Source organism: Lygodium microphyllum, chromosome 23, assembly GCF_053477565.2.
Source record: "Lygodium microphyllum isolate KBCC chromosome 23, Lygodium_microphyllum_v1.1.10, whole genome shotgun sequence".
Lineage (NCBI taxonomy): Eukaryota > Viridiplantae > Streptophyta > Polypodiopsida > Schizaeales > Lygodiaceae > Lygodium > Lygodium microphyllum.
The window spans coordinates 75,536,656-75,562,145 of NC_141157.1; the positions used below are offsets into that span (position 1 = coordinate 75,536,656).

Below are 25,490 nucleotides of genomic sequence, written 5' to 3' on the forward strand. Positions count from 1 at the left end.
ATTCTCCCCCTCTTTGGAAATGAGAGTCTAAACAGTTTCCCAAACGGACATGTCTCACATACATGCTCATAATTTACATAGCCAAAGTACCAAAGACAGCATACTATTTGTCTAGACTACATTCGCTTCAACCTTTGCAAATTTGCATATCCAATCCATCTATGTCATAGTTCCACATATTTATCTTGTCCATGTCTTGCCTCTACATACATAGAGCTTTATACTATGGGAGTGCCAGCATCCAATGCAAACAATCTATCTTGCTTTTGTCCTCTTACAATCAATCTACCAAGTTTGTCATTTCTAAACTCTTCAATGAAACAATCATACTTGTCAATCCTGGACTTGCAAGCCCTAATCAACCATTTGTCCAATAGAAGCAAGACTTTTTGTTATAGTAAGTATATACAATACATCTCCAAGCTTATTCTCAACTACATCTCTAGTGACCAATGGAACACTACCAATGTAACTTTATATAGTGTATCATCCCCAATGGCTGCATACTCTTCACTATACATTTCTTGCTTCTTGTCAAACCATCCTTCATGATGTGTCCTCTGATTCATAGCCCCTAAATCGAAGAACTAATCCTCATGACCAAGTGGATGAGTCTTATTGCCAAATTAATGCTCCATAGCAAACAAATGTCCTTCAGCCAATCCATCTCCAAAGACATAACATGTACCTCCATAACCTCCTTGCATAGTGACCATACTGAATTTTTCCACGACCTCTCGACATAACATTCTGCTTATGATAACATTCATTCTCATAATGACCAAAGTATCCACAATAACGACACATACCATCTCTATACGGACTAGACCGTCCTCTACCTCTAGAGAAGGCTCTCTCCTTGCCTCTAGGCATGAAATCTCCAAGTCCAAAAGAGCTATGGCCACGAGCAAAGGCATCTCCTTGACCATAAGAATATCCTCTACCTCTTGAAGCACTACCACGTCCTCTTTGATGAGGAAACACACTATCATCACTAGTGTTTTTGCCACTACTAGATGCATTAAGACTAAGCTTTATTTCTTCTGTAATCAACAAAGCAATCAACTTCTCAAAATCATGTATAGAACTGTCTCTCACAGAAATAGAAGTATCCAAGGACTTGTATGCAAGGCCAAGTCCATTTAGAGTGATTGAAATTAAGTCGTCATCATCAATAAGTGCATTAATCGAAGCAAGATCCCTTACAATCTACTTAATCTCCACAACGTAATTACTCATGCTCCCATTTTTGCACCATAAACTATGTAGCCTTTGCTTCAATTGTATCTTTCTTACCTCCGTACAAGTGGCATACATCTTTTCAATTATCTCCTATGCATCGTTACAAGTACTTGTAATTTTTATGTGCAAAATGAAAGTCTTTGAAATGCATAGGAGATCTAATGTAATACCTTCATGGTTTTACTTGTCCAATCCTTATAGATCTTCTTTTCTTCCTTTGTTAGCTCCTGGGGAAGCTCATGACATGCATCCTCACTTATTATGAGGTCCCAAAGACCTCTTCCCCTAAGAAAATTTACCATCCCATAGGACCAAACACTATAGTTGTCCTTTGTCAACTTTTCCTCAACAATCTGATTATTTGTGCAGTTTTCGACATTATGACTGCTGTAATTTCCAAAAACCAGCAATATAAAATGTGTCAAATCGCTGCCCAAGAAGCACACATCAATGGAGCATCATCCGCATAAATTCCAAGACCAAAAACCATTAAATAGGCCCAATGCATGTAAACTGAAATCCAATGATGTAAGTGTCATACATGTGTTGAATTGTTACCAAAAACATCAACACAACATGTTCCCATGATACATGTCTGCTATCTGGCAAGAACCACTGCATATGGAACTCAAATGGTGCTGATATGACCCAAACAGCATCAAAATACGGATCTAAAAATCACAATTTTCCCTACTACATTTCTGCAGTTTTTAATGCTGAAAATGAAGCCCATACAAAGTTCAAAACACAATAATTTTCTGGAATTTTTTAGCCTTCAAAATGGCACCTGAAAGTTGCATAAAAACAATCCTTGTTGTCCCTCAAAACAACTAGTTCCCTTTTCTTGCAGTGTGAACACATGAATGCATGAACCAATTCTAATCTAACCACTTCAAAGCAAGCTGTGTGAAAGGAGTTCTCAAATATCCAATTCAGCAAATGATCCAGTGTGAATGCAAGATCATCAAACCTGTTTGATTGGTCCAGTCTGAAAAGGGTTAAGTCCTGGTTTTTTTTTTTTTTGGGAGGGGGGGATTAATCCTTAGATTAAGGTTAAAAGAACCTTTTAAAATAAGCTCAACGTTTCACCCTACGACCATTTCTAATGCCGCTCAATCACGTAAGGCCTTCAATATATTGATGCTAGTATCGATTCAGCCTAGAACATACTCATCTACCTACCCAATGAGTCTTGGAGCTTAAAGGCTCTCTTTTAAGCAGCAAACACTCTTCATAATCTTTCTTCTGTTTCTCTGATACTTCAAGCCCCTTGCTTCTTCCACAAGCACGCCCTGTGCTTCTGTTGGAAGCTGGCCCCTTGCTTTTGGTCACAAGCACGCCCCCAGTAGATCAGATTTTCAGCTTATTACCATTCAACAACTCAAAAGGGAGTACAAGAGGTGCTCACAAATATTTGTTTTGCATTTGAATAAAGAGATGTAAGATCAGCCCAATAATTCCGCAAACCATCCAGCCTTGACAACTCTTCTTGAGGAGTATAGGGATTTGTTTGAGGTGCCTACTTCATTGCCTCCCAAGAGAGCAATAGATCACCCTATTGATTTGGAGTCCAACTCAAAGACAATCAATAAGCCACCTCACAGATTATCAAAGTGTGAATGAGAGGAAGTAGCCAAGCAAATCAAGGAACTTCTTGAGATGGGATTCATTGAACCAAGTTCTTCACCTTATGCATCTCCAATTCTGTTAGTCAAAAAGAAAGATGGATCTTTCAGAATGTGCATTGACTATAGGGATCTTAAGAAGATCACAGTGAAGAACAGGTATCCGATACCCAGGATTAATGATTTGCTTTATGAGCTCAAGGGGGCTCGATTCTTTACGAAGATTGATTTGAGGTCAGGGTATCATCAGATTCGCATGCCAGAGGGTGATAAAGTCAAGACTGCTTTCAGGATTGATCGAAGGCTCTATCATTTCTTAGTGATGCCATTTGGGCTTACAAATGCTCCAGCTACCTTCTAGAGCCTGATGAAGCCCCAAAACCATCCACTCCGTCGGTGCCTACCTCCCTTGATGACATAATCAAAGGCATAACGGATTTGACACTGGAGTCAGTTAAAGCGGAGTTGGTGGGAAAATTGAAAGAGCAGTTTGCTTCGACTGCGCCTACTATTTCTTCTAGTGCTCCTACTGCACCTAGGAGTGCTCCTAGGAGAAATCATTTTAACATTCGGGTTTTGATTTTTATTGCATTTAGAGTAGGATAGGATTACAAAATCAAAGGAAAAAGTTTTAGAGTTTTTGCTATAAAATAGACCCCAAACAGGGCACAAACAAGGAAGAAATGGGGGAAAAGAGCACTGAGATGTGTTAATGTCGCAAGGGGAGTCTGGCTCTTTCAATCTGTACACCTGTTTTGGGTTGATTAGATGAAGATTTGTACCTAATTTAGTTGTGGAAAGCAAGCTTGTATTCGATGTAAATCTCGTTTGACAAGCTCCTCAATTTCATTCTTCACTCCCACTCTAATACCAATTGAGAATAATCGAGATAGACATGCAACAGAAGGTAGGCACGCACAAGATATGGAGGCTTAATCCATCTTCTTCTTCATTCTTCATTCTTCATTCTTCTCTTCTTCCATTGTCCACACTCAACACAATGAGTACCTCACAAAGTGGATAGATACTCTTTTGACTTTAAGGTCACTTTTCACACAATCTAACTTTATTTGATGCATACATAGGATATAGACTTAACATATGACATATTTCTCAATAGGTCCAAACTATCATGGCAGACTTCAACGAGTAGCAACAAATGATATGGTGCAAGGGGAATGGCAGCCTTCAATAGATACAAGTAGCAACAACTAATACAGGTAGCACACTAGTTGAGACACATTGTTGGCAATGAGAGCCTTGAGCCAAGGGGAGCCCAAGGACCAAGAAACTTGTTGCTGTCGCATGGAAAAAGAAACCAAGTAGCAACAATAATGGCAACATGGTAACATGTAACCATCAACGGTTAGTAGTCAAGGTAATGAAAGCTGGCATGGTGATAATGGCTTTGTGTCGCAGCCCGCCAAGTTGTGGTACTCAATGGCAATGGCTACAAGGAAGGTAGTCGCGAGTGATGGTAATGGAGGTAAGTAGCTTTGATACCACTGTTGGCCCAAGTGTGAAGTAATGGTGTGATTAATTGATAGAGAATAAAGGACGTTGAATGAATTAATCAATGAACAATCATACTGAATCACAAAATTAGAGGCAATGTTTTAATGACTGAAAGAGGTTACAACACTCAAGGCAAGCACAATGAAAAATACTACACTTTATGCTAGTGATGCAGCAAAGTACCTTTTTGTAGTAAAACCTAACCCTTGACAGCTTAACCATCATGAAACCCTAGCCCTAGTGTCACTTGGGATCTAGAACACATTAGGGGCAACAATTGCATTTAATGACAATTTAAATGCCTAGGGAGCCTGGAACATGGATCTAAGGGATCAACACATAGCCCATGAGATGACCTACATTGTTGGGTTTGACTCACGCCTACGCTCACAGAAGAGTGTCAGTGATCTTCAGTAGGACACTGAGGCACTTTTTACTCTTCATATGAGAGGTTTTTTCCCCTAGATTTATTTCCTTTATTTTATGTGCCTATGTTACACAGTTTTAGGCACTTATCGTGTTTAACACACGTTGGGTGTGAACACCCTCTTCAACCTTAAGGTTTAAGGGTTGTACTTTGTACTTCCACCTTACACTTTAGATGATTGCATTGGGTGTCGTGCTCTCACACTCTACATTGTCTACTCCACTCTCACCTGACCTTCGATCTCTTCCTGCTCTCACATTTGGTATTAGAGCTCAGCCTCAACTCAGCTGACCTGAGAGCCATCATCTCCACCTCCTCTGCCGTTGTCAGTAGTTCCACCATTTCCAGCAGAATCATCAGGCGGGGTGCTGCAGTGTCTCTCACATTTGCCAGTCTATCTCGCCACGCAACACATTCTCTGTCCTGCGCCGCCCCATCAACAATTGCCACCCTGTCCCTGTCCTGTCCCTAGTCCTACGCAGCCTCGTCAACAAGCGCCGCCCTATCCCTGCCCTCTGTCCTACGCCGTCTCGTCAGCCTATGCCAGCCTGTCCTTGCACCCTATCACCCACCTGCTCCAGACCTGATTGCGCTGCCCTTGTGCTGCCCCTGCGCCTAGACGCTGAAGACCTACTACTCCCACCTAAGCACCATCGTGTGCTGCTCCAACTCCCAGCGCCCGCCAGTCCAGGTCTACTCCAACTTGCCGCATTAGCCCGCTAATTTCGCCCAACCCGTACCGCCTTCAATCGCCTCCACAGCCAACTCAGTCACCTCCATGGCCAGCTTAGTCCATATCAGAGGTAACAAACAAGAAAAATTTATCAATTTTTTTATTTCCTTTAATTCTTTGGAAGGGGCTTTTGCCCACGCAGGCATCATCAGCTTCAATATGTGTCTGGACACGATTACAACAGTGATTTCTTGCATTTGGCCAAACATTTTGGGCCTTTTGTAGTGAGCTCACTGATTGACACATGTACATCTGTGACAGTCTGAAATAGACTAATTTTGACCATTTTGGGACAAGAAATTTTGGAGCTTTTGCATCTACAGTGCGGCTGAGCATTTATTGCACCTTCAATTGCATGCATTTCAAACAGTTTTGACAGAGTGTGCTTCAATTTGCTAATTACAGCAAGGTACTTGCTGTAATTTCTAGAAATTCCGAGATTTCCAGGTTGGTCTAGCTTCGAACATTGCTCTTTTGCTCTCTGATCAGTATTGTTTATCATGGCAAATCAGGGAGGTGATGTATTTACTTACATATCCACGGAGGATAGGTTGGATGGTAACAGCTATTAGTTCTGGTCCTTCATGATGAAGAATGTGATTGCGAAGAATCTTTGGGATTATGTCAGCGGTGAAGAAGTTAGGCCCAGAGTTGTGGCTCCTACTACTACTCCTCCGAGAGGATGTGGACAACAAGCAATTCAGTCTATTCAGCTTGCTCCAACTCGGCCACATCCCCAGAGATCAGCACCACATAAGGCATGGGATACACAGGATGCATAGGCTTTGTCGTTGATTGCATTGGCAGTTCAATAGTCTATTATCCCTCACATTTGGTCTGCAGCTTTTTCACAAGAAGCCTGGCTGACCTTGGAGCAGCTCACAATGCCATAGCCAATGTCGAGTTGATGCAAGGTTTACTTTTTGAGTTTCACTCTCAATTACAACACTTCCCTCTTGCATCGGAACGACATTATGATTCAGTTACGAGTCGTATTGTATGACTCGTGCAAAGACTAGCACTCCACAATATCCACAAGATACTCTTTATAAGAGCACTAGCTCTGATACCATGTGAAGAAGACTGTGGAGGCACCGCTAGGATTTGCACTGAGGAAACACTGAGTGTATAACCACAACAGAAGCACAATGAGACAAACACAGACATAGAAAGCAAAACTCAAACCCTAAACGCAAAACTCAAAACTGAAACACAAAAACTCAAACACAAATAGAAGAAGCGAGAGAAAGAACACAACTCTGAAGTGAATGAATGTTGTAAATGAATGTAAGAGTATACAGTGTGCACAGCAATGTGTCGAAGAGTGACGTCCACTGGAGACGGATCCCACGTCTGTGACTACCAGTCGGAGTGTAGGGTGAAGAGGATGCTGCAAATGCAACTGTCAAAAGGGCCTAGAGCACAAAACACAAGCAGGAGAGGTGTGGAAGATAGAAGGCAACTATCGTCTAATGAGAAGACACCAAACGCAAGCTGAAGATACAATCGCCAAGGCCAGGCAACTCCAATCGCAAGCGGAGGAGGGTCAAAAAACTGTCGCCAATGCTGATGGAGGAGTGCTAGATGTTGAGAAAGGTGTGGCAGCAATCACTAAGGCTAGACAACCACGTGTGCATGGACTAATGGCTGAAATCAGCACTCAAGGGTGAGAAACCTACACAAAAAAGGATTGAGACTGAATGGGGGTAGCTTGTCTATTCATAGATGAGGATGGACCCTCCCAAATTAGCATTTCACTGAACTCTCTCGAACTACACTCCATTTTAGGGTTTTCATTAAATTAAGCTCGTTTTGGGGCTGTTTAAGTGGCTAATCAGCATGCAATGCATTTTTTAGCTCAATACCCCCTCTAAGACCCAAAACAAGGTGAGAAAGGAAGGCTAACCCATTGTGCCTAAGGGGTCCCACCCCAAAGCAGCCAGGGCATCAAACAAAGGGTGCATGATGGCTGCCCAATGGCCTACCAAGACTACAAAGGCGATGGTTATCTTACCGAGGGAGTCCAAATAGCCACCCTAGAGAGGACAGGGCATCGGACAAAGGGTGCTCGTCGGCTGCCCAGTGACCTACCCAGCCCTACAAAGGGGATGAAACTACAATGAACTTTGATTTTATTTTTTACTTTTTTGTAAGTGAGAGATGGTTTGCAGTTAATTGAGGAGAAGATGGGAGAATGAGAAGGAATGGTTAGGTCCAACCCATCACAAAAAGACAAGTTACCCATCCACTCGAGGATGTTGACGACAAGGAAATGATGATGAAGTAATGGTGGTGTGGTGGACAAACTGCCAATGGAAACAGCTTAGGATCCATCTAGTGGTGCTCTTTACAATGAGTATGCTACATGCTGTGAAATGCTCATGCAGCAGGTGCCACTTGGACAATGTCCCTCTTGGGAAAATTCTTTGCTTGCTCAAGTGCCCTAGTACAAAGATGATGAAATCATGCAATACAAAGGGTGGAGGTACAACAGGAGGGGAATGCCGATGTCAAAGACAAGTGTCAAAGCCTGTAGAATACCAAGACTAGGAACCCCCTGTCAACCTGGAAGATCAATGCCGAAGGAGAAAGAGGAGCCAAATGTTGAGCTTCATGTGGTGCCAAGAACCATGATGAGAAGAAGCATCCAACTGGAAGAGCTAGGTAGAAGTCACCGCCATGATCGCATCAAGAGAGATGATATACAATCCGTCTCGAGAGGGGAAGCCTCCATGCTGACAGAAGAGAAAAAATCCCACGAAGATAAAACCATGAATGGAACAATGCGCATCTCATGTTTCCAGCCCAGGTAAAACTAGGCAAACTTGCATGTTAGCCCTACATTGAAAACAAATTCTGCAAAAGAGAGCAAGATTTGCAATCAAAGAGGTCAGTAATGAGATGCTCTAAAAAACAAAACTGAAATGGAAAATTTAACTAAATGAACAAGTGCAATAATGCAAATGTATATGGGTGTGTAAATGTAGCGTAAGATTGAAAAATGAAAGGGAGAAAAAGAACAAGACTCCTATGGGCCCAACTCTATAGCCTAAAGTCCTAAGAGTGCGACAATGAGAAAAAGCTAAGCAGATGGCTACCATCGCATATACCCACTAGCAAGTACAACCCAATGAGACGCCTAACGAGGTGGTGAGGTAGTCCTAGATCAAGGCAAATGTGATGTGGATGCATAAAGTACAATGGGATCGGTGCTAGCAGACTAATCAGTCAACCCGTCAGGAGTGAAAAAGGATGGCCGCTAAGGCTATCCGTATGCCACATGTCATGCAGTCGTGGGGACAAAAGGAGTAGATGGGGCAATAGCGGGAGGCATAGCCCTAGTAGAGAGTGTAGTCTGTTGTGGTTTTCTAGGAGGAAGACATTGGGCCTTGGTACAACACTCCTCGTCCACATGGCCCAACCTCTGACAGTGTGTGCAAAACCTATTTTTCTTAGGAATTTGCTAACAAAGGGGTTGTGTTTCTTTGTTTCTGTCGGAGGAAGTAGTGTCACCCTTGTTTTGGCTTGCCTTCACATCTTGCAAGTTTTTGCCACTAGTGGTTTTCGCTCCTGAAGAAAAGGCAACCAACCCTCGCCCCTCTGAATAAATGCGAGTGGAGGACTTCTTGTGGACTTTATCATGCAGCTTCACGTAATGCAAAAATTGACACTCCAACTCGTAGAAGGTCGACAATCATGGCAATGAGATAATGTACTAGATAAAATGGAAGTATTTGTCGGGCAACTTGTTCAAGAAAAACGTGACCTGATCGTCATCTAACTTCGAAGAGCCAGTAGTGGCAAACTCGGCTAGTAACCATCGATATTCGGCCAACATGACTTTCATAGCATCTCCTTCCTTAATGGAAAACTCCTGAAGCTCAAAATCAATGTTTGTATGTCGAGTACGATCTCTAGCCGCATAGTGATCGATGAGACAACTCCAACGTTCCGATGCAAGTTGGAAGTGTTGTAATTGAGAGTGAAACTCAAGAAGCAAACCTTGCATCAACTCGACATTGGCTATGGCATTGTGAGCTTACCATTGATAGATCTAATCAGGGTAGGCTAGATGAGGATCAAGCATAAGCTCAAGACCAACAACAAGTTCCCAAAGACCCTAAGACTCAAGCCCTTGCTGCATATAGTTCAACCAAGTAGTGAAATTCGATCCATTGAAACGAGTCTTGTCCGTGAAGGCATTCTTGGCCAATGCAACAGGAGTGGCAAAACTCTGATAAGGTGGATAGAGTGGATACTGTGGTGGAAAGGAGTACACTTGGGAATGGGTCCCAAAGTACCCACCAAGCATACAAGAAGTGTGTAGGGTGGATCCAAATGTTTACATGGGATGGCTAGACATGGGCATTGTTGCTGCATGAGTAACCCGTGGTGGAGGGATATCCATCACAGCCATCCCAGTGGGAAAAGATGAGCCTACATGAGGGAAGGTAGAGAGAACTATGTTAGAGGGTGTCATTCCCTAAAACGAAGGCCCATAGTGCAGAATGGCTTGTGGGAAAGGATAGGTGATAGTGTTAAGAGGTGGAATGCCCCTAACGAGGCACCGTGATGTGAAGTGGTAGGGAAGTGTGAATATGGAATAGAGAAATGAGAATATGCCAAGAGAGAAGATAGAAGGTCCAACTCCCAATGTGGTAGAGGCGGATGTGGAATGTAAGCCGAGGTTCTGAAATGAGTGTGGTATGGCTTCAAGAGAACGGGTGGGATGGGAGGGAGAGAAGAAAACTAATTGACTTGCTCAAACGAAATAGAAGATGTAGGTATATCTGATAATGAATGTCTGCTTCTTGAGCCCCCTCTATTAAGATTTACATACATTTGACCATCTGGATCATGCATACCAAAAGGCAAAACAGGAGAGGGTTTTGATTTGAACGACTCAAAAGGGTTGTACGAACTTGACACAGGGCCTGGCCAATATGATGAAGGTGGATCGCCAGTGGCCCCAAATGTCGTATTACCTCCATGATTAGAAAGGTGGCTAGCCTCACCAACTTGTCTAGAAGGAGTAGCAAAACTAGGAAGAAGGGATGTCTTCTAATCCATACTTGTTGCGTAGGTACTCCTCAAACTCCTCCTATGTGAGGTTAATGAAATCAAGAATATTTGGCATGGGTGTAAACATAGAGGGTGATGGTGAGGGTGAATATGGAGTGTCGTCTTCCTTGCCAAGTCCATAATGCCTCCTCAAGGCCTCCACTGTGATGGAGAAGCCTGATTACCATGTCAAAAATAATAGTTATACTTTGATACCATGTCAAAATAAGCGACAACGCAAAGAGACAGTAGGGTTTGCAAGGAGTAACACAGAGTGTGTACGGCAAACACTGAGAGAGAAAAGAAACTCAAAAACACAAAAAGAACACGATGATGATGAATTGAATCATACTATGAGAAGAAAGGCTGATATAGTAGAGCTGAAGCTCAAAAGATAACTGCAATGTCATGTTTGAATCGAGCAACAACACCTATGGGAATCTGCACAATGAAGGAAGCAAAGCGCAGTCCTCCCGGCAGTGGGCTATCGAAGTAATCACTGGAAGGTGAAGGATAGCTGTCATGGGAGCGAACTACAATCCTCTAATGCCATCGGAGATGTGAAAGATGATCACCAACTGTCGAGGGAGCGAACCGCAGTCCTCTAATGTTGAGGAGTGACTTGGGCAGCAAAACGCAAATCCCAAAGTGTCGAAGCTGTCAAACGCAAGGATAGCAGTGTTGAGAAACCCTTCACCCGCAGTTTGCGTTTTTGTGTTTATTTTGTGTTTAGGGTTTGCAGCCCCAAAAAGGGGCGCCACCCCAGACTGCTGACTGTGCCTATTTATAGGCCACTCTCTCATTCATTCGTTAGAGTTGATTCATTCAGTCTATCACCTCTTCTCTCTAGCCTCTCCACTGCCCTCACACCCCTTCGAGAGGACATTGTGGTTCGTGGTTCATGGTTGTCTTCATCATCTTCCTTGTGCTATGACACCCTTGTTCCCTTGTATCACATTCACCCATGATTCAGAACTTCATCATTCCATTCATCAGAGTTTCTTCTCTCTTCTCTTCTCTTTTCCATGTTTGCCAAGTTAACTCCGTGTTCCTCCCCGCAAACCCTATTGTCTCGCTAGTGCGTCATCTTTTGACATGGTATCAGAGCTGGATCCGCTCAAACAACGGCAAAGATCCTCCACTCCAGTGATAGCAAAGACCGGTGGCGGGTCTAGCATCCACTTCTCTTCTTCTTCTGCTGCGTCAAAATCTCAGTTTTGCAGGTTTCAGGTGTTTTCAACTTGCTGCCCACACCCCTTTCGCGGAGAACGTCGCAGTCTCAGCTGTCCCTTGCTGTCAACTATAGTCTGGCACCTGTTTCCAGCCTTCCACCCGCAGATTGCAGCTATTTACAATAGAGCAACTCTTGCTGATCACTCTCCATTCAGAAAACAATCTCGTTTTTGCAGATTTCAGGTATTTCAGCTTGCTGCCCACACCCAGATGCGAAGGACATCGCGGTCCAAGCTGGCCATTGCTGTCTACAACAGTTTGGCACTTGTTTCCAGCCTATCACACACTGTTCGGAGCTGATTTTAGCATGTTTACTATTATTGCTGGTTTTTTCCTGCGTTTTAAGTCTTTCTTTCTCCTCGCCTGCGTTTTTAGTCTCTCTCTCCTCACCTATAGTTTTCTAATGGTTGCAACCTCTTGCTGCTGGTTACATCCTCCTCCCACTGGAAACTCACTTCCAGCCCTTCCATTGCCCTCCCAGCCCTTGAGGTGGACATTGCAGTTCATGGTTCATGGCTGACCTTTTCCTTCTTTAGCAAGTCACATTGGTAGTTTGGTACCCATGGCTTCTTTACCAACAGATGACCAAACTACTGGGTGCTCCTACTGTGGCATCATCGGACACACCACTGATGCTTGCTAACTTCAACCTTTGCTCCCCACCCCCCCGAAGTATATGCGTCTTCCACCAAGCAATCCTTGTACCACCTCTCCTTTCTGGGCCACAGAGATCGTTTTGCATCGGCTATTAGAGTGCTATGCTCAAGGAAATAAGACGCATCCAATGCGCACTAAGTCCTTTTGAGCACATGGAGGATCAATTAGTGCTACGACCTCCTGGAGATCGTCAGAATGCCAACGGCAATCTTTTCCCACCTATTTTCAGATATAGTGTCTACCACGGCCCGCAATTCTACAGTCCGCTCCATCGAGAGATAGTGATTGTTTGGTACCGTCTCCTCGTCAGTCCGTTCCTTCGAGAGACAGTGGCTGCTCGACTCCTTCCTCTTCTTCAGCTTCCCAGTCCACTCCATTGAGGAGCAGCAACTATTGCCCACTCATTACTCAGTCTGAGCCCCACCCTTCACCCTCGCCTACTCAAGTTTGAGAGGCCACCTCTAGGCGTTCTTCACCACTCCAGATACCTTGTTCTGCACAACCGGTGGCACTTCCTTCATCCTCAAACATTTCGGAGTCCGTGATCCATGAGTTTTTGGATTCCCTATCTACCTCAGATGGGGATTCAGAGGGGGATGATCTTTCTTTGCCTTCTGAGGGGGCATCTACATCTACTGTGACTTCAGAGGGGGCTCCTATTCCTCCAACTTCAGAGGGGGCTCCTATTCCTCCAATTTCAAAGGGGGTTCTCACCCATCACTCAATCCTTTGCACACCCTAACGGAGGCCTTTTACCTTCTTCTTCTACCCTTGGATGGGGTGGCTTCCTTCCAGCAGTCATCTCACCTATTGATACCCAGGATCTCGAGGATCTACCTAGATCAGGGCCTTGGAGGTTTGCCCGCGACTTGGTGACGAGGCCTTCGTATTCCTTGCATGGATGCACAAAGCTAGTGGCTTCTCTCCCGAGGTTGAGTTTGGGTTCTCCAATTCACTCTGTCTACTATTCTTTACTGCAGGTTACCTTTCAGGTGGAAATCTTGGATCTTAGGGATCCTCTACATCTTCTTCCTCCTTTTCTTCTTGCCTTGGTCACTTGGTCAACATGAAGCCAACCCCCGAGATCAAGTACGGGCATATCCTTATGGTTCTCGACACCACACAAAGTCCGGCATTCCTCCTATGCATTGCATGTTTTCATCATCTTTGTAGTAGGGCGCTTGGGCAAATGAACAATTTCCCCCCACGAGGGACACTGTCCAAGTGGCACCTGCTGCATGAGCATTCTTCAACATGTAGCATTGCATCTCCACCTCACTCTTCTCTTGTTCTCCTTTTTGGGCCTAAGAGGGGGTGTTGAGAAACCCTTCACCCGCAGTTTGTGTTTTTGCATTTCTGCATTTTGCGTTTAGGGTTTGCAGCCCCAAAAAGGGGCGCCACCCTAGATTGACTGTGCCTATTTATAGGCCACTCTCTCATTCATTCGTTATGGCTGATTCATTCAATCCATCACCTCTTCTCTCCAGCCTCTCTACTGCCCTCACACCCCTTCAGGAGGACATTGTGGTTCATGGTTCGTGGCTGTCTTCATCATCTTCCTTGTGCTTTGGCACCCTTGTTCCCTTGTATCACATTCACTCCATGATTCAGAACTTCATCATTCCATTCATCAGAGTTTCTTCTCTCTTCTCTTCTCTTCTCCATGTTTGCCGAGTTCACTCCGTGTTCCTCCCTACAAACCCTACTGTCTTGTTGACAAGCAACCTAGATGCTGACGCCAGATGATGGAGGATAAGTCGGGCCGCAAAAACGCAAGTCTTAGCAACCTCTGTGACAAACGAGTAATGCCAGGTGATGGAGGAGAAGCCAAGCTGCAAAAACTCAAGTCCCAACAGCCTTGTGATAGACAACGATGCTAGGTGATGGAGGAGAAGCCAAGATGCAAAAACGCAAGTCCCAGCAGCCCCTATGACAAACAAGTGATGAAATCACTGACGCTTGGTGAGGTAGACTTCACCAAAGGCTAGGATGCTGACACTAAGCTGGAGATGATGACGCCAAGCAAGGAGAAGGCCTCCGGACTAAAAAAACACAAGTGAAGGTGGAGCCTGAAGCAGAAGGGTGCTGACACCAAGCAAATGATGGTGAGGCCAGGTGGAAAATACTCCAAACACAAAGCCTAATGTTGGAACAAAGTGCCTGAAGCAAAAGAGGAAGGGTGAAGGTAGCCACGAGCCATAAACTACAATGTCCTCCTGAAGGATTGTAAGGACAGTGGAAGGGACTGGTGAGAGAAGGAAAATGGTGGTGGTAACCGAAGAAGGTGGCCAAGAATGACTGAAGAGAGAGGGGTGGTAATGAATGAAGTGACTACCTATTTATAGGCATAAGTTATCTAGGGTGGCGCACCACTGTGTGAGCACCCACACTGAAATTGGTAAGATAACCATCGCCTCTGTAGTCTTGGTAGGCCACTGGGCAACCACCATGCACCCTTTGGCTACCACATGGATTGTGCTCCTTGTATAAGCATTAAGATCCACATTACTTAGGTGTCATGTAACCAAATCTTCAAACATGCCCAAGTGGATCCTATTCATTTGCTCTACTATGGAAGATGCTTAAGAATAATGTGTGTATTAGCTTGGCCTACAATTTTGGGCCTATAATAAGAATTGCCTCAAGTTTTATTGTATTGTTACCCATTTCCTACTTCGTGAATTTGAATTTTGCCACAATGTCAATTTTCCCTTGAGTTGCTCTTTATGAGCACTTTGGTAGGCCTAGAGCCCTACGCACCAGCTCCACAGAAAGGAAATCTCCACTCTCTATGTACCTTCTTCTTTTTTCACAATGGTTGTGAATCGGTCCTCTTGTCATGATCATAGTTAGTCAAGAATTCTATACACTTGGGAATGGTTTATCTTGCCTTCAAACTTTTCCACGTATTTTCTAGGGAGTACATTTTCACTAGTTCTTGGGCTTTCTACTCTCCATCTACAACTTGACTAAGCTCTTGGATCTACATGTACCTTAGATTCTCATTTCTTAGGATGTCTATGTTCATATTGTACTTTGTCAGCTTCTTTTCTCACCCTGTTTTGGGTCTGAGAGGGGGTGTTGAGCTAAAAACTACATTCCATGCTGATTAGCCACTTAAACAGTTCCAAAACAAGCTTAATTTAATGAAAAGCCTAAACAGCCCATGGTTTGAGAGAGTTCAGTGACACCTAATTTGAGAGCATCCATCCTCATCTATAAATAGACAAGCTGCCCCCATTTAGTCTAAATCCTTTTCTGTGCAGGTTTCTCACCCTTGAGTGTAGATTTCAGCCATCAATCCACACACACGTGGCTATCCAACCTTAGCGACTGCTACCACACCTTCCTCAACATGTAGCACTCCTCTATCAGCATTAACGACAGTTTTCTGACCCTCCTCTGCTTGCAATTGAAGCTGCCTGGCCTTGGCGATTGCATCTTCAACTTGCGTTTGGTGTCTTCTCATTAGGCGACAACTCCTCCACATCAAGCGGCAACTTCCTCCACATCAGGCGATAGCTGCCTTCTATCTTCCACACCTCCCCTGCTAACGTATTGTGCTCTCTCCACGCCCTTCTAACACTTGCATTTGCAGCATCCTCTTCATTCTACACTCCGACTAGTGGTCATAGACTTGGGATCCGTCTCCAGTGGATGTCACTCTCTAACACACTCCTCTACCCTTGGGCACACTATATGCTCTTATATTCATTTACAGCATTCATTCACTTTAGGGTTGTGTTCTTTCTCTCCCTTCTTCTCTTTGTGATTGAGTTTTGAGTTTTGCGTTCAGGGTTTGAGTTTTGCTTTCTATGCCTATGTTTGTCTCGTTGTGCTTCTGTCATGGTCGTACACTCTGTGTTTCCCAAATGCAAACCTTGGCGGAGCCTCCACAATCTCCTTCACACTTACTACTTCCTGTATCTCATGACCTCCAAGTGCTCAAAAGAGCTTAGCATGCCACCTAGGAGTCTTATTGCCTTAAGCATAGAACTAGATAGCCAATGTAGAATGAACCAGCCAACCAGCCAGCCAACTCCAAAAATGCAATGGATGTCCATTTGATGGTGAGGGAGAGCATTCCCTAAAGAGGGAGAGTGAATAATTGGGTGAATGATCCAAAAGCGAGTGGGAATGATTGGGAAGCCCACAACATGTCCTTTTAGAGGGAGAGCCTTTTGGGACTGCTTTTAAGAAGTTGCTTTTAAGAAGCATGATCAGGCATTAATGCATGACAAATGTTAACACAAGCCTTGATTTTGGTGGCCCAACAACTTAGTCTACCACAATAAGATAAGTTGCAATGGCTTCTTTATCGATTGAGTTCTATAATCAAGTATGCACCCCTTAAAGAGAATGGCACAAAGGATGTGTTGAGCAAAAGACCTCATGTAATTATGGTAGTCACGTCAATGAAGCCATATTTCTTCACTCACATGAAGGAGCTCTATGAGGCTGATCTGAATTTTGGTCCAAAGCTATACGAGTGCTAGAAAGCCTAAAGGACTTTGTTTCGAGTTTGTACCTAAAAAAGGGCAATGCATTACTATGATAAACTTTGACTTGTGGATTCATGATTGGGGGTTATATATGGCTTGGGTGATGGAGATCGCTCCGATAAAGAAGATGATCGAAATCTCCCCCCCATGATGGAAGAGAATTGAGACACCAAATATTAGTTTAGGTGCTCTTGTAGCCCAAATGCTCATGGTAACTGAGGTATTAAGCACCCAGCTGTAACACCATGCAAAGATGAGAGGGATAACAAAGTGCACAAAAAATATAAACTCGTCAAAGAAATGAATGCACAAATAATGGACTTGAAATGGAAGAATGGATACAAGAACCGTTGCACAAGTAGGGTTTGAGATACAATGAAACTTTAAGATGTGGGACACCAAATCAATTGGTATTGACTAAATACTGGTAGAATTCATCGCATTCAATTTCATTGACATACCTATATATTGATATTATAGATGCATAGAACATGAGAAGCAGAACTCCTTTGCAATTGCCTTTGATGTATAAAATGAATAACTTACTGCTGAGACTTTGATAGTATCACTTGATGTGTATCGTTGAATTATGGACACCTTATATTTATCCCACTCAGCTGCAGCAGCTTCAAATTGTTCTTCTGTTCTTCCGTCGGACAGACTTTGGGAGAAAGAAGTTGATGAAATGTCAGGCAAAAGGGCATGGGCATCGTGAGCAGCAGTAGCTCTAAGGGGGTCTAGAAGTGGATCCTCCAGTTGCTCTACATTTGCCACCTGCAACCACGTTTCTCAAAATATTGCTGGCAATGGCCACACACCTCTAAGGGAAAACCTGAGATGAATGAATCACCTTGCACACTGCAGTTCATGCTGTTTGCAGATTGATGGACGCCATACACATAGACATGTATGCACCTAAGAGCACATGCATGCGTAAACTCACATACAAAAATCTCTGCATGTATGCAAACATAACTCACCTTAAATTTCAAACGTTGAGGAAAACATACATATACATAAAATAAGTTTTTAGGCATTTTCCCATATGGGAAAGGAGGCTCTTTTCCATTGTTTTTTCATATAGTGTTCAACTAAATGAGCTTCTACCCTAGAGGCACCGGATATCTAGCTAGAGGCAGCGGGGGCAGGCTTCTGCTGGCCGACAGCACTTTGCCCCGACCTCTAGCTAGCTCCCTATCCCAACTGCACCTAGTGGGTAGGGGCCAGTAGCCTCTTGTCCCCAACCGCACCTAGCTAGGTATGCAGTGCCTCCCCAGCAGAAGCTCATGAATCGTTGTAATTCACAATGTGGGAATTATGATGGGAATTTGAGTAAAACTTCTTTTGCAAAAGATTAGACGAGTTTCGACTATTGGGATAATGGAAACATAAAAAATGCTTATATGAATTTCAACCATTGGGACCGTAGAAACATGGGTGGGCAAGCCAGAAATCCAAATTTCACAGGAAAAAGTGGATACTTTGATGGTTGATTCTTAATTGGGGGGCAAACACCTTTGGATGAATGAATGAATGAGAGCTTGCCTCTATGGGAGCAAATTTTGAGGAATGCTGCTGAATAATTACTCGATTGTCTTCCGATGAGGACAGGATCGACGGGAGCTCGAGTGGGTGATGGGCAGCAGGCTGTCGTATCAGGGCTTTTTCAGCATTTTTTTCCTCCAAGCGGTAGTTCCGGACCCTGAACCTCATGTCTGCCTTTATTACAGAGAAAAAACTGATAGCAATATCTATGCAAAAGGAGGTGAGTGCATCCCGAGAGAGAGAGAGAGAGAGAGAGAGAGAGAGAGAGGACTCAGGAGCTCAGCGCATCCCACGAGACAGAAGGAGAGACAGAAAGGAGATTAAACGGGAATACCATGTGAACTGATCCCTACTAATGAGAGAGAGAGAGAGAGAGAAGAGACTCAACAATAGTACCATGTGACAGATCCCCTACAAATGAAGCGTGACCTCTAAGACAGTTGAAGGATCTTACTTGAAACCAGTGCTAAAAAGGAAAACATTTTTGGTAGCATGAACCTTTAACTCAAAATTTTGAAGGGCTTTTTTCAACTCAAACTATACAGTTTTTAATCCTTCTTCTTTAAATTTTGAAACGTTTTTTCAAATTTCCACAATTCGTTTTTTACATTAAACATTGGTTTTCATGAACATGCTCGAAACAACCTTTGTAGCTCTAAGGATGAATATTGAATTCTCAATTATTTAGCACAAACTTGATTACCAAATATTCTAATTATCTACAATCTCAACCTTGCAAATAAATAATTAGTTGCTCATAATACACACATGGATAAGCTACCTTCATCTATGTACACACATGCATAAACCACTCTTGTGTATGTGGCTATAATCAATGGCTTATTCTCACATGTATAAACTACCTTCATCCGTGTACACACATGCATAAACTACCTTTGGGTATGTAGCTATAATTGGTGATGCAAAAGAAACACTAGTACCAAAAATCCCCGATATTCTCATCACATTGACTACATATAAAAGTATCGGTTGGTCATCTCCCAAATATAAGCTCCAAAAATTGAATCTCTCTCATCTTCCCCTTCTTCCAAATAGCAAATACAAAAGACATTCAACTTCAAGTTTTGAAGAGTTTTAAATCTAATTACATGCATTTTATCATCTTTACTTAACCTTTTAGATGTTTGGCCTATCTTTGGAAGGCTTAGTGTTCAAGTTGATTTAGGCTAGGTATTGTAGAAGGAATGGACAAATATCTAGCACTATCTTGATTTTGCTCGTGTAATGTATTCACATTTAGTTGCTATCTTATTTTGTGAAAGCATCTTTTGATAGTGAGATTATATTCTCATATCAATACCTATATTGAAAAGGTGGAACCCCTTGGCATTAGATAGCCTATGTGTATGTAAAACATCCCTTGCTCATATGGCAAGGCCATTGAACAATAAGCTTAATTTTCATATTGAGAAAAGCCTAGCAAATAAAATAACTTTCAAGCCCACGAGCATCTCTATTATTAGCATTGGCCATTTACCTAATGCACTGTGGCTAGGTGTAATAATGACTGAGAGTATATGGATATACCTTTTTATTAGCATAGAGGTGGGCATGTATATCCCTGTGGAACAGGTGAAAGAAAATCCCCGAAGCATCCAAATTGTTTGAAGTTGACAAACTAGGGATTATTGTTTGCAAAGGCCATGTTCTCCACTCTCCCTTATACATATTGCCCACACAAATATAAAAAGAAAGAGAAGAAGCTTGGTCAACAAGAAGGAGGCTACTCCTTTTCAAAAAAGCAAAGCGCTAGCATAGCAAATTGGGTCAAAAGGTGGCCCATAAAATACAGAGGTGGCCAAGAGTGAACAATTCAAAGCAATGACATAGTTACTATTGCAAGCTTTGTAAGGGATGTCAACAATGTGGAGAATACTAAGTGGGTTGATAAGGGAAAGTGTAACCCTTGCTCAAGAAGCTAGGAAGGAAATTGTCACTAAATTGATTGCTTATTATGCATTCTCTATTTAAAAATTTTATGTCAATAAATTAATGACTCACTTTTCTTTAAGTGTTGATGATGATCTAGCATGGCAATGAGACCATTTAGAGACCAATATTCCTAGTGCATCACTTAATGGGGTGATCAGAGCATTATGACAGGGATATTTGGTACAAGCAGTATGAGGTATGAAGGGGGAAAGAAGTGTCTGCCAAGTGTAAGAGTGTACACAAGAACCTAAGAGTTACACATAAATGAAGATGGATTGAGTTCTAAGAAGAAGAAGTGCATTAGCATTGTGTATATGTATTTATGTGTGCATCTGGGGACGCCTTGGAACATTTACTTGTGTGTAATGAGCATTGCATTCATTTGGGATCATCCTCTCCCCTACAAGTCAAGGTTTAAGGTATTTTCTTTCATTAAGAAAGATGAGAGAGGGAATTCTCTCACTAGAAAAGATGAGAGACGTGATCCTCTAGAAGTGAGGAGAGAAGTGATTTTCTCTTTCTAAGGTCTAAAATGACACAAGCTTTTGTGTGGAATTCAATCTTAAGGTTGAGGCCCAAGGCAATCTAATGAACTCTCCTATGGCTCAAGGTGGTTGCATGACTACAAGTTAAGAGTACAGTTTAAAAAGTTGTTTTTCTTAAATAGATATGGTGAATCCATTTTTAAAATATCTTGCAATAGAAAGACAATCTCTAAAAATGGCCCGCGAAGGCTATCGAAAACAACAAGATCTACAACTTTTGTGTTGGAAGATATCTCAAAATTGGTGCTGCAGAGTAGGTCTTGGAATAGCCACATCTTGCATGAAGATAAACTCAAGTTTCTCTCCAAGAAGAGAAGCTCTTGAAAGCCTATAAAAAAGGAGACTCTCCTTGGGTGTGAGAGAGGTGGGAGGAAGCATCACTTTGCATGCATCCAAGAGGAGAAGAGAAGGTGCAAGTGCTATGGAAGCTCTATTGAAATCAAGCGCCAAGAGGAGACTATGGAAGCTCTGTTGAAATCAAGTGCCAATAGAAGAGCCCTACACATATTGTGTAGGAGAGAAGGAGACTCAAGAAATATCAAAAGGTGCCAACTTCAAAGTTGTGCAAGTGTTAGCCAGTTGTATACCGTGCAAGGAACCGTGATCTTGTTCCCAAGATCTACAAGTAAGAACTGGTTTATGTGTAATGGAGGAGTTGCTCCTTGTCAATAATATAACTCCACAAGGGGGGGGATTGGCCCATCTTCCAGTCCCTAGTGTTCTCTCTCTCTCTCTCTCTCTCTCTCTCTCTCTCTCTCTCTCTCACTCATATATTCTCTCTCTGCGCTAGCATAATATTCACCATATATATTTTAAATATATAAGAAAGTCGAGCATGTATCTCTGATCTTATAATAGAAACCATTGGTAGAGTGTAATATCTATGTGTATCTGGGAAATGCAAATGATGATTTTTTCTGACTCTAATGGTGAATAAAGCCACAAGCAGACTTATTTATCTTGTATTATCGGGGCCTCTTGTGGTGATGAGAGGAAGGTGGCATGTCATGATTTGAAAAGGAGATGCAAACATGATATCCTAGCTTTGTAAGAAATCAAGACTGGTACTACCAAATGCTCCAATAACATTACCTTGATAGGTTTTAACTACTTTGCAGAAGCTAGAGTGAGGGGTAAAGAAGGGACTTCCTTTCTACAAAAACAGAGCTCAAGGCACAACTTGCTTGGGCCAATGGTAAGGGCTCTTATTGTTGTGGTCAAACGGCCTTTAGATGTAGAAGAGGTGGATATAGCCTCCATCTATGCTCCTAATGTATTTGGAGAGAGGACAATACTATGGTCATGGATCATGGTTCTTTACACACACTTATGGTAGGTGATTGAGATGTGATTAATCAAATGTGTGAATCTCATGAAAGTGATGGGATGATTTAGAAAGAGAGAAGAATATGGGGTTCCCTCACATTGGAGCATAAAGTAAGCTCAAAGAAATGTGTGTGGCCTTGGTGGTTAATAATGCATGCCCCCATCTTCATTTGGCATAACAAGCATCAAAGATGTACTTGGAGAGCTACCATATTTGACAAGCTTTGTGTTGAGAATGGTGGGGGTGGTGGCTCAGCCAAAAGTTGCAATATGGGGTGCTAGCATATGCTATTTTTGAATCACACTTCAATATTGTTTTGTTGCAACATAATTTGCTCATTAGTTGTAGGAAAGATTCTCCTCCCTTAAAGTTGAATGACTTTTCATAGGAATCATGTTGTTGAGATTTATCCAATCACACCTAGTATAGCCTCTTTGAGGAGCAGTTTGGGTAAAGGATATACAGGCTATCTAGAATCCCATAAGCACAAAGCATAAAAGTGGACCTATCCTAAAGCTATAAAGCATTGTACTTTCCTTCCATTTTAAATGAAACATGATGGTACTTTTTTCCTTTCAATTAAGTTTCTAAGTCATTGTCCAACCACACAAGATTGTGTTTATAAGTCCAAGTCTCAATCTTGGAACCTAATTCACTTGTGTGACATTTTATCTTCAACTCTATGTCTTCATGAGTTCACTCTATGTCTTCAAGCCACCATAGCCATGCTCAGATCCATGCATTCCAACATGGTATCAAACCCATGGTGAGCATTTCTAAGCTCAACATAGCTCCCTTCTCTGCTCTCTTAGCTCCTCTTTAGTTTTGGTCAGCTCATTGTCAGCTCATGAGCTTAGTTTCGACCTCTATCTCCACTTAACCTTCTATGGCAGCCATAGCCAGCAGGACATACCTCAGTTGGAGCTTCTAGATCTCTCTCTATAGGCCATCTCTTTTAGTGCTTCCTTCTAGAAAAGTGCTTCATAACTCAAAAAGCTTCTCTATATCAAATCAAAGCTCAACATTGCTCTACCTAGAGTCTAGCATTACGATTTTTCATAGTTGTTGTTCAGAACTGCACCTATTCCAGTCCGTACATCAATTCTTCTCCTGCGCCACGCAATTTACCCTGTGAGTATAAGGCTTTGAAAGCTCACTATGTAAGCCTACTCCCCATGCAATATCTCTTGCAATGATCAACTCTTTGAGCTGTACAAGCTAAAAAAACAGTCGCCTATCAAAACCCTAAAGAATAAGCCATAGCCATTTCACTTGAAGCCTACTTTTTTCTTCATTTTCTCTCTCCTACCACTTAAACCAAGCCTATTGCCACTCTGATTCACTAATTTAGTCAGTCTCTAGCAATATTTGTCCATCAAACCAGCAAGGAGGGGACTCAAGTTACAAGACAAGCATCAAAGAATCATCATCAAGCTTGACATCTAGTTCTTCATAGCTAGTATCTTTTGATACTAACATAGTGCTTTTTGGCACTTGTGCTTATTAGCACACTCAAGATCAACTCTTTTGCTACTCAAATTTGAGAAATTTGTGTTGATTTGTTGTTGCTCCAACCATCCAACATGGGCAAAGATTCATTGACATGTTGATTCAAAGGAGTCGGGTTTCACACCTGGCAAACTCGCATCAAGCTCATCCTAATGAAGAAGGGCCTATGGACCATTACCATTAGACAAGAGAAGAATCCCTAGGATGCAACTCTTGCAGCTACTTGGCAAAAGAATGATGACAAAGCACATGCCATCATCAAATTGGAGTTGGATGATAGCTACGTCCATCATGTGGATGCTTGTAACAGGTCCCATGGCACTTGGAATAGATTAGATACTTTGTTTGGTGTATAGTCCAAGTCCTCAAAGTATGGTTTACTGATTGAACTTTTTTGACTTGATATTTGTAAACTCCTCATATAACTTGGCATTATAGCCTCTATACACTTTGTGAGACCCCTGTTGTTACAACCTCTAGATATCCACCATGTGTTTGTTGGTACCCACACTTAGCGTTTTCTACAATAGCCTCTAGTGTCTTCCATGTTTGTGGTGTGTCCACACTTTACAAGTGGTGACTCACTAAAGCCTCTACACACTTTGTGCCTTTCCGGTTGTGATTGAGGAGGGGTGTTGAGATTTAGGCAATCACACCTAGTATAGCCTCTTTGAGGAGCAGTTTGGGTAAAAGATATATAGGCTATTTAGAATCCCATAAGCACAAAGTAGAAAAGTGGACCTATCCTAAAGCTATAAAGCATTGTAATTTCCTTCCATGTTAAATGAAACATGATGGTACTTTTGTCCTTTCAGTTAAGTGTCTAAGTCATTGTCCAACCACACAAAACTATGTTTATGAGTCCAAGTCTCAATCTTGGAACCTAACTCACTTTTGTGACATTCTATCTTCAACTCTATGTCTTTAAGCCACCATAGCCATGCTCAGATCCTTGCATTCCAACACATGTTACTATAACGATGTGAGAAGAATTGAGCCTTGATATAAAGTGGTGGAGTTTCATAGAAGCAACTATTAAATTCTCTTAAAGGCTATGGGAGAAATAAGGCTCAAAGGAGGAGAATGGCTTGTGATTCATCAAGGGCCCAAGTTATATTCTTTATACCCTTGTTGTTGATTTTTGTGATTAGATTGCTTTACACACTTAAAGGTCTGGAGAACCACAAACTCTCAAGAACAAGTTGGAGTTGATGTTATCATAGTACAATTGAGAGCAATATTTGAAACTGAAGGAAAGGCTTGTGATCGGCTCTATTTTAAGGCTCTTAAGAGCAAGCAAAAGAGAAGAGTGTCATTGAGGATGGAAGGCAATACTAAGAGGACTCAAATATTTCTAAACTCTCTAAGAAGTTCTTATTTGACTTTATTGTCTCTCCTTCAACTCGTGATGTTTTGCGGATTTCAAAGCCAAATAACTTCGTAGCTATGTCACTCTATAGGTCCCTCCTAAGAAGAGATTACTGCTACATGGGCACCTTTTTGAGGATGATGAGAGAATAATTTCTCTAGGTCCAAATTGTTGGCCCAATGAGTTTTATCAACCTCTTGAAATACCCTTGCTAATGACTTATGTAGACTTTTAAATTGGTTCATAT

The 25,490-nt window shown here is 42.4% G+C and overlaps 1 protein-coding gene across 10 annotated transcripts in view; it reads right to left on the minus strand.

Annotated features, from left to right (window-relative positions):
- Positions 1 to 18,988, minus strand: part of LOC148016346 (uncharacterized) — a 209,271-nt gene extending 190,283 nt beyond the window's left edge. For 9 of the 10 annotated variants that reach the window (XR_015688091.1, XR_015688089.1, XR_015688090.1 and 6 more), the window contains exons 1-2: positions 18,541 to 18,988; positions 17,542 to 17,769 (exon numbers count right to left, since the gene is read on the minus strand). Coding sequence is in view for 7 of the 10 variants with exons in the window: in XM_087664207.1 (XP_087520333.1) it covers positions 17,542 to 17,769; positions 18,541 to 18,708 (396 nt within the window). In the remaining 3 variants the exon portion in view is untranslated. The remainder of the gene's footprint in view (positions 1 to 17,541; positions 17,770 to 18,540) is intronic. The other variant, XM_087664208.1, reaches the window with a different exon arrangement.
- Positions 18,989 to 25,490: the final 6,502 nt, after the last annotated feature.